The 10,236-nt window shown below is 44.6% G+C and overlaps 1 protein-coding gene and 1 pseudogene across 1 annotated transcript in view; one reads left to right on the forward strand and one right to left on the reverse strand.

Annotated features, from left to right (window-relative positions):
* FAM71F1 (family with sequence similarity 71 member F1) overlaps nt 1–8,599 on the reverse strand; it is a 20,816-nt gene extending 12,217 nt beyond the window's left edge. The window contains exons 1-4 of the mRNA XM_023753550.1: nt 8,254–8,599; nt 6,967–7,151; nt 4,876–5,128; nt 5–74 (exon numbers count right to left, since the gene is read on the reverse strand). Of these exons, the coding sequence (XP_023609318.1) occupies nt 5–74; nt 4,876–5,128; nt 6,967–7,151; nt 8,254–8,499 (754 nt within the window). The 5' untranslated portion in view covers nt 8,500–8,599. The remainder of the gene's footprint in view (nt 1–4; nt 75–4,875; nt 5,129–6,966; nt 7,152–8,253) is intronic.
* Nucleotides 3,396–3,588, forward strand: LOC111825906 (annotated as a pseudogene).
* Nucleotides 8,600–10,236: the final 1,637 nt, after the last annotated feature.

A 10,236-nucleotide genomic window follows, 5' to 3' on the forward strand; every position in this document is an offset into this window, starting at 1 on the left:
TCACTCTCCCCCTTGGCCATCAGCTGCAGGAGGCTCTCGCTGGGCTGGGAGGCTTGAGGTTTCTTCTGTACTAACTGGATAGGAGGGGGAAAAAAGCAAAACCAGATGGTTAAGACCCTAGAGTCTCTGTATTTTCCTAATATCATGATCCAAACCCTAAAGTGTTAGAACTCAAACTGTTCCATTGGGTGGCCATGCCAGGGGTTCAGAGAGGCAATTCTGAGGCCATATCTGCTTATACCCCCTGGATTGTTATAAATATCCTTTGGGCACCAATTCAATTGTCATTGAATACTTTATTTTATTTTATTTTTTAAAATGTATATATTTACTGATTTCAGAGTGGAAGGGAGAAGGAGAGAGAGAGAAACATCCATGATGAGAGAGAATCATTGATCAGCTGCCTCCTGCACGCCCCCCACTGGGGATCAAGCCCGCAACCCAGGCATGTGCCCTTGGCCGGAATCGAACCTGGGATCCTTCAGTCCACAGGCTGAGGCTCTATCCACTGAGCCAAGCCGGCTAGGGCTGTCATTGAATACTTTAGACATAATTTAGTACATAACCTATTCTCATTAATATACCTTAATGTTATCAATAGCCTATTCAGATGCTATTGGTTTTTATATTTAAATGTAGGGGAATAAAATATTTATTGTAGGAGTTTAATGAATGTTTTAAAAATTGACTTCTCTAAGAAAAGTTGGATATTGAGCTGCTTTTTACACCTGACGTAAATTGCCTTCTTTCCTGTTGCCTGCGATACCCCGAAGTGTTCCAGAAGTACAAGCTGCTCATAGTCATCCATTCATTCTTTACTGAGTGCCAACTATGTGCCAGGCACTGGGGATAGAGCCGTGAAGAAGACAGATAAAAACCCCTGCATTCATGGAGCTCCTGTTGTAGCTCAAGTCAGTCTTACATCACACTCTAAGGCCTGGGGCAAAAAGGCCCTTGTAGCTTCACTGGTGAATTTTATTAAATACTCAAAGGAGTAATAGTACCAAGTCTTCATAAGCTCTGAAAATAGAGGAGGAGGACACACTTCCCAACTCATTCAGTGAGGCTAGTATTATCCTAATACCAAAGCCAGGATATCACAAGAAAACTACAGACCAACATTTCTAATGAACATAGATGCAAAATCCTTAACTAAATGCTAGCAAACCGAATTATGGAATATATAAAAGGGAATATACATACACACCACGACTAAGTGAAATTTACTGCAGGAACACAAAGTTGATTTAACATTTAAAAATCAATGAATATAATACACTATTCTAATAGAATAAAGGGAAAACCACATGACCATCTCAATAGATGCAGAAAAAGACATTTGAAAAAATGTAATACCCATTTATGATAAAAACTCTCAATAAACAAGGAATAAAAGGGAATTCCCTCAACCTGATAAAGGGCATCTACAAAGATCCCACAGTTAGCATCATACTTAATGAAAGACTGACTGTTTCCCCCCTAGGATTGGGCATAAGCATGTCTGCTTTTGTCATTTCTACTAAACACTGTACTGAAAGTTTTAGCTAAGGCAATAAGCAATAAATGAACAAATGTGAATGAATTGGAAATGAAGTAAAATTGTCTTTTATTTGCAGATGACATGTGTATATATATACATATATATATATATATATGTATATATATATGTAGAAAATCACAAGGAACCACAAAATACTATGTTTAATAACAAGATTAATATAAAAAATCAATTCCATATACTATCAATGAATGATGCAAACATAAAATTAATAAAACACAATTCCATTTAAAATAGTAGCCACAAAATAAAAAGATAGGAATAAATTTAACAAAAGAAGTGCAGAACTTGTATACTAAAAGTTAAAAAAAACATTGCTAAGAGAAATGAAAGAAGATTGAAATAAATGGAAAGACATTCCATCCTATATAATAAAAGCCTAATATGCAAATCGACTGAACAGCAGAATGACCAGCAGAAAGACCAGTCGCTATGATGCACACTGACCACCAGGGGGCAGATGCTCAATGTAGGAGCTGCCCCCAGCCTGCAGGCCCCAGGCCAGCCAAGACGGGTGCCAGTGGGGGCCCCCCAATCGCCCTGCCAGTCACCCCACAGATGGGCCCTGATTGCTGGTCAGGCCTAGGGACCCTACCCATGCACAAATTTCGTGCACTGGCCCTCCAGTATTCATATATTTGAAGACTCAATATTGTCAAGATTGCAATTCTCTTCTAATTAATGTATAAAATCAACATGTCTTTGTCAAAATCCCAGCGATCTATTTTGTAGAAATTGATAGGCTAATCCTAAAATTTATATGGAAATACAAAGGATTTAGAATAGCCAAAATAATTTGAAAAAGAACAAAATTGGAAGACTTACAACAGCCAATTTTAAACTTACTATAAAGCTACATTAATCAAGACATTGTGGTATTGACACAAGACTAGGCATACAGATTAATTAAACAGGATTGAGAATCCAGAAATAAATCCTTACATTTACTTTTAATTGATTTTTGACAAAAGTGCACGATAATTTAATGGAGGAAAGGATAATTTTTTCAACAAATGGTGCTGGGTAAATTGTACATCCACATGTGACAACACAAATACTTAGACCTTTTTCCACACCATACACAAATAGTAATGCATAAGGGATCATAGACTTAACTGTAAGAGCTAAATCTATAAACTTTTAGAAGAAAACCTAGGATAAAATATTTGTGACTTTGGGTTGAAAAAAAAGTCTTAGCTACAACACCAAAAGCCTGATCTATAAAAGAAAAAAATTGATAAATTGCACTTCATCAAAATTAAAAACTTTTATGCGCTGGGGGTGGGAATGGCTGGGGAGAGGTCAATGGGGGGAAAAGGAGACACATGTAATACTTTAAACAATAAAGAATTAAAAAAAAAACTTTTGCTCCACAAAGGCCGCCATTAAGAAAATAAAAAGATGCCCTAGTCGCTTTGCTCAGTGGATAGAGCATTGGCCTGTGGACTGAAGGGTCCTGGGTTCGATTCCAGTCAAGCGCACGTACCTCAGCTGTAGGCTCCTCCCAGCCCGGGCCCTGGTCAGGGCACATGCAGAAGGCAACCAACAGATGTGTTTTTCTCACATCGTTATTTCTATCTTTCCCTATCTCTTCCACTCTCTCTAAAATCAATGGAAAAATATCTTGAGTGAGGATTTTTTTTTTTAAAAAAAGGAAAATAAAAAGACAATTCACACACTGGGAGAAAATATTTGCAAATCATATATCTAATAGAGGACTTATATTCAGAATATACAAAAAATTATAGCAATTCAAGAAGACAAAACTCAATTTAAAAATGTTTTTTTCAACAAAAGACTTGAATAAACATTTCACCAAAGAAGACTCGAGCTCCTCCTCCGCCATCGCGGTGTGTTCAGTTGATTCTCCTTCGCCATGTCTTCTCACAAGACTCTCAGGATCGAGAGGTTCCTGGCCAAGAAACAAGCAGAATCAGCCCATTTCCCAATGGGTTTGGATGAAAACTGGTAATAAAATCAGGTACAACTCCAAGAGGAGACATTGGAGAAAAACCAAACTGGGCCTATAAGGAATCGCACATGAGAGATGGCTCCCATGTTTATGTGGCATCCAGGTTACCTGCATCTTTAAATGACTGAAAAGACCACTACTGTCTGGACAGTTGGACATTTTAATTGGGAAATTATTGGAACAATGATATTTCTCTGTTGATTTTTTTCTTCAGTAGTAGGTTGGTGCAGTAATAAATGAGACTTTAAAAAAAGACTTGAATAGACATTTCACCAAAGATATATAAGTAACTAATAAACCCGTGAAAAATTACTCAACATCATTAGCCATTGAGGAAATCAAAGGTGAAACCATTACATATCCGTAGAATGGCTTTAACAAAAAAGACAGACAAAATACTATAGTGTTGGTGAAACCCTCATGCATTGCTGGTAGGAATATAAAATGGTACAGCCACTCTGGAAAAACAGTTTGCCAATTACTTTAAAATTTAAAGGTAAAGTTAACATATGACCCAGAAATTTCATCCCTTGGCGTACTCATAACAAATGAAAACTGTGTCTATAGAGAAACTTGTACATAAGTGTTCATAGTAGCATTATTCATAACAGCCTCAAACTGGAAACAATCCAAACGCCCATTAACGGTGAATGGATAAACAAAATGCGGCAAATCTATACAATGGAATACCATTCAGCAACGGAAAAGAATGAATTAGTTCTGGCTGGTGTGGCTCAGTTGGTTGGAGTGTCGTCTTATACAACAAAAAGTGGCGGGTTTGATTCCCGGCTGAGATAGCATGCAACAAATTGATGTCTCTCACATCGATGCTCTCTCTCTCTTTCTCCCTCGCCCTCCCTTCTTCCCTTCCTCTCTCAAAGATCAATTTTTTAAAAAAAGAATGAATTACTGATCATCTATGACTCTGATATGGATGAACCTGAAAAAATTATGCTGAGTGAAAGAAGCCAGACACAAAAGACTGTTGTAGGATTTTGTTTATATGAAATGTCTAACAAATATGAATTTATAGAGACTGAAAACAGATCAATGGCTGCCTGGGGCAGGAAATAGGAACAGAGAGTGACTTTAAATGGGCACAAGGGAATTTTTTATGGTGATGGAAATGTTCTAAAACTGGGTTGTGGTGATGGGCGCACAATCCTATACATTTATTGGAAGCGTTGAACTGTACACTTACAATGGGAGAATCTTACAGGTGGTTGTACACTATACAATTAAAGGCAGGGATTGCCTTCACAGGGTGCTTACTCACATGCCAGCTCACCTCAGCTCTACCCCTCAGCTCTGGCCTTGGCTGGGGGTGGCAATGGTGCCCACTGACCTTAGAGTCTCCTGAGACGCTGCAGCTGCTCTTGGGCACCAGGCAGTGAGTGATAAGAATCCTAGGGTCTTTGGTGGTGATGGACAGGCCCTTCTGCAGAATCTGAACTAGTCGGATCCAGAAGTGGAAGACAGTCTCAGGATGGTCAGAGTGGAGTCTTAGATAGTAGATCTTCTCTGTGACCGTCCTCAACCGCAGGATGCGTTGGAGCTGGTCACAGACTTGGAGCTCCACGAACTTCAATGGGAGAATCCTGAAGGCATGAAGGAAGACACACATTGACAACCTCATTGCTTCTGATCCAACTCTATCTTCATTAAAATGAGGATTGTCACGGGGCCAGTGTAGCTCAGTGGTTGAGCATCAACCGATGAACCAGGAGGTCACAGTTTGATTCCTGGTTGGGGCACGTGCCCGGTTTGTGGACTTGATCCCCAATGGGGAGGGAGCATGAAGGAGGCAGCCGATCAATGATTCTCTCTCATCATTAATGTTTCCACCTCTCTCTTCCTCTCTGAAATAAACAAACAATACATTTTTTAAAAAATGAGGAGTATCTCCTTCAGGACTCAGGCTTTTGGGGGTGGGAATAGGGCTCAAACTTTGGAGAGGTCATGTTCACCTGGAGAGCTTGTTTAAAATGCAGACATCTGAAGACACCCCTCAGATTCAGTAGGTCTGAGGTGTGTCCTTGAATCTGCATTTTAACCTCCAGCCATCCTGCCATGATTTTCATGCTGGTGCCCCAGGATCCTGCTTGAGACAGACAGCCCAGGAGTAGCTGGGGTCACAGGGTTTTCCATTTCCTTCTTGATAGCATCAAGGGAGCTACTCTGCTCTGCCACAAAGTTGGCCTCACTGTCCAGTCATTGGCCCTATTGCCTCAATCACTCTTCCCAAAGGGGCTAAGGTTCAGGGAGCTGGCTTTGGGTTGAATAGTGGTCAGCTGGGCCTGGGCTGTGCTTGCTGTAGGTACTCCAAAACATAATGGAGATGTTTATCACTCAGGCAATATGGAGAAATGAAGAGTTTATCTGGATTTCTGAGAATATCTAGAGATTCTTTTGTTGTTGTTGTTAATCCTCACTTGAGGATATTTTTTCTTCGATTTTCAGAGAGAGTGGAAGAGAGAGGGAAAGACAGAGAGAAATATTGATGTGAGAGAAACACATTGATTGCTTACCTCCTGCACGCACCCCAACCAGGGCCCAGGCTGGGAAGGAGCCTGCAATCGAGGTACGTGCCCTTGACTGGAATTAAACCCAGGACCCTTTGGTCCACAGGTCGATGCTCCATCCACTGAGCCAAACTGGCTAGGGCTAGAGATTCTTGAATAGCCTATAGATTACTTGAAGAGGCTCAAACATTAAAAAGGGCTGTTTCTGCCCAGCCGGTGTGGCTCAGTGGTTGAGCATCGACCCATGAACCAGGAGGTCACGATTCGATTCTTGCTCAGGGCACATGCCCGGTTGCTGGCTCGATCCCCGATGTGGGGCCTGCAAGAGGCAGCTGATCAATGATCCTCTCTTATCATTGTTGTTTCTCCCTCTCCCTTCCTCTCTCTGAAATCAATAAAAATATATATTTTAAAAAGGGCTGTTTCATCCTAGACAAGCATGATGTGAGTATATATTACAGTTCTCATGACACTTAGCTCCACTCATTTTACTGGTAGGAAAACTAAGATGCATCAAGTAACTTATGACTCAAACAGTGTATGAGTCTCTTTAATTGCGTGCCAAGGACTAGAACCTGCGGCTCCCAGCCTGTGCTCCATCTGCCGGGTCTCACTGCTTTCTTGCCCCTTGGCAGAGAGATTTCCTAAGAATTCAGTGGGGTGAGTGCAGTGAGAAGGAAAGGGAGCATGTAGATTGGCCCCTCATTCCTGTCCACACAATGCCTCCCTTGACCCCATCTGACCATGGTGCTTGCAGTGCGCCCCCTGTCTTAGGTTACCGTTGCCTGAAAAATTAACGTCGCTGCTGCTGACCCCTCTGCTTCCCCCCACCTGGAGTTTAGTCTCAGAGCAGCCTTTGCTCTGGGTCCACCCCCTCCCCCCGCTTGTCCTTCATTCCCAAGGGTGTCGCTCACCTCTTCAGGATGATGTTTGGCGCTGGCGACGGTCTGTTCCACGTCTGGCTCTGCCCCCGGTGCCATTTGACGCGGGCCATGAGGAGGATGTTGGGAAGGGGCAGGCAGGGCACGGAGGAGGTCACCCCGAGGGCCATGGTGTAGGAGGCTTTGTAGATGTTGATCCAGTTCCTGTCCTTTTTGACCTGCAAAGCAGCCCCATGGGCACAGCCTGAGATTTGGCAGAAGGAGCAACACATCTCAGCTGAGAGTTTCTCAACTTCGGCAATATTCGCATTGCGGGCAGGGTAATGCTTTGTTTGGGGGAGGGGCTGCCCTGTGTACTGCAGGGTGTTTAGCAGCATCCTCGGCCTCCACTTACTAGATGCCAGTAGCACAGCCCCCCACTCCGCCCAAGTAGTGACAACCAAAAATGTCTCCAGATGCAGCCAAATGTGCCCTGGTTTTAGAAGGCAGATCATCGCTAGGGGGGAACCACTGTTTTAAACCTATATTGGAGAAACAACTGTAATCGTATTGACACTACCTACTGTTAGCATCTGCCCACGAGAACTATCACCCAGGAGTTCCCTGGCGTGTGGCACATTTCTGTGGACCCTCCCTAGACTGTTTCCTGGCTTTTCTTTGAAAAACGTCCTTTGGCCCTTCTTTGAGGGGCCCCGTAGCCTCCTGCACCTTCCCTGCTCTGTAAGGTCCCTCGTAATTCCCAGGCGCTGAGAAGAGAGCCCAGGCCGGAAACAAAAGTGCACCGAGAGCCCCTTGTACCGAGGCCTTTGCCTCCTGCGTGTGCATATAAGCCTCATGTCAGTCGACCCCTTTTACATTAGAGGACCCTGGGACTCAGGGTTGCAGGTCGCTTGCACAGTGATGCCTCCTGGACTGCACTCTGAGCCCAGGTCTCTCTGGGGCCCAGCTTTTGTTCTGTCATCAATCAGCATTTCTGTTCCACACCCTCAAGGGGCATCTTGTTTCACTGCCTCTCTGATCGTCTGTTTTGGGCTTCCTGGGGGAGGAAATAAACTGGGGGATTCAGATACCAAATCCTCCACTCAGCGCAGAGAACACCTGGCCTCTCTCCCCGGGGATGACAACTGACGGCAGGAGAAGCCCTGTCTGGGGCTCTGCAAAGTCAGGGTCAAGTGGGGGTGGCCTTGTATTCCAGGCCCACTGACCGCTCCTTGCCCCAGCGCTCGCTCCACTCCAGTTTCAGGAACAGACTCTCCTGGCCAGCTCTTGGGAACAGGTTTAGGAGGACCGAGGAGTGCCCGCTGAGTGCCTCCGGAGTACCTGGACAAAGTTGCTTTCAAACACCACGGAGTCAGGAAACAGGTTGAATTCTGGAGAGTGAACCATCTGGCAGAGCAGTCCCTCCTCCACACCCAGGCCCACTCCGGGGGTTGGTTCTCCATCCACAGGCAAGAGGCCCCTGAATTCTTCCCAGGCATTCAGGGAAGAGAAAGTTGGATAGGATCTTGTGACTTTTACTGCTTTCGATTTCCACCAAGTCTTTCTAGGTGGAGCTGATGACAACATTTCCGCACATGCTCAGGGGCTTGCTGCACATTTGTCCTGGGACCTCTCTCTGCCCTTATGGCCTTGGGCAGCAGGCCAAGGCCTGGGACCGCCAATCAGCTCACAATGATGAATGGATGACATCATGAAAAACCAGGGCAAGCCTGCAGGAAAGGGAAATGCGGAGGAGCCGCCCTCTTCCTCCAGAGTGCTTTGCTGGCTGTTTATGCCCTGACATTCTCCAGCCCTTCTTGGAACCCGAGGACCCCCAGAGCTTGCTGAGAAGGGAGTGAGCCAGGCAGAAGTGAGGGAGGTAGTGAGCTGAGAAGGAAGTGAGGGAGGTAGTGAGCTGAGAAGGAAGTGAGCCAGGCAGAAGTGAGGGAGGTAGTGAGCTGAGAAGGAAGTGAGGGAGGTAGTGAGCTGAGAAGGAAGTGAGCCAAGCGGAAGTTGGGAAGCTCCTTCCACTGCTCAGAGGAAAATACCTTCCGTGCCTTTCAACCCTCCCGTACTCTTAATGCAACCCACCTGCCAAAGAGTTTTAAGGGCCGTTTCTGTAAAACCCAGCCTTCCCATGCTTTACATGATGTGGGCCCCACACGCCCTGGTGTATCTGCAGTAGCCTTTTCTGGTTATGGAGGGAGGAGTTGGTGCCTCTCTGTGCTCTGCTATGGCTGGCTGGTTACTTCTGCAGGCCCAGGTCCCTTAGGAGGTCAAACTGAAGGAGCAGTAGAAGTCATTAGTTTCTTACCCAGAGGCTGGCTTTGTGAGGGTGCCAGCTGGGAGGAATAGAACCCCGATGAGCAGCTCTGCGGGATCAACAAGCCATTCCCCCTCTCAGAGTGACAGTGTTCCTCAGTCCTGGGCCAGAGGAAGAAAAAGCCCAAGTCCTGGGGTGGCTAGATCAGGGGCAAAGAACCAAGCTGACTGACCACTATTCAAGTCCATCTCAGGGAGAAATCCTACTCTAATTTGGACAAAATATCAGGATGTATTAAGTAATGGATTGACCATAGAGGTCAAATGTGATAAATTCAGAAAAGCAATTTGACAACCAATAGATGCAATGTACAAGCTTTAAGATTTATTTTGTATTTCATTATTAAGTCATCTGATTCTATCAGCCCCTCACTTGGTTGTTTCTATTTTTAAAATATGTTTTTATTGATTTCAGAGAGGAAGGGAGAGGAAGAGAGAGATAGAAACATCAATGACAAGAGAGAATCATTGATCGGCTGCCTCCTGCACACCCCCTACTGGGGATTGAGCCCACAACCCAGGCATGTGCCCTTGACCAGAATCGAACCCGGGAGCCTTCAGTCCGCAGGCGACGCTTATATTCACTGAGCCAAACGGGCAGGGGCGGTCATTTCTATTGTGCTCCCGCTCAAGCCCCTGTACTAGCTCCCTGGTGGGTAAAGCAACTTCTGCACTCGTTCCTCATTTCCTTTTGTTGACCATGTGGGGAAATGTCCTCCATGGTAACGTTCTCTAAGGATGAGGCAGAGACTACGTCCTGTGGTTTATATTTCCCTAGAAAGACACAGTACAAAAAGTGATGGCAATTAATACATTGATATGATGCTTTTCACAGTTAAAGCTTACCCACAACAGGAAAGCTTATTGGCGTAGATATGTGATATAGATATATTTGGCCATTGAACATTCAAAAGTCCTCTTCCATTGGAAAATGTCTCTCTCCCTTTTCCATATAATCCTATCGAACCCACTTTGCAGTGTGTGGAGGAAGGCTTTATTTAG

This window comes from Myotis lucifugus, unplaced genomic scaffold, assembly GCF_000147115.1.
Source record: "Myotis lucifugus unplaced genomic scaffold, Myoluc2.0 scaffold_46, whole genome shotgun sequence".
In the NCBI taxonomy this organism is placed as follows: Eukaryota; Metazoa; Chordata; class Mammalia; order Chiroptera; family Vespertilionidae; genus Myotis; species Myotis lucifugus.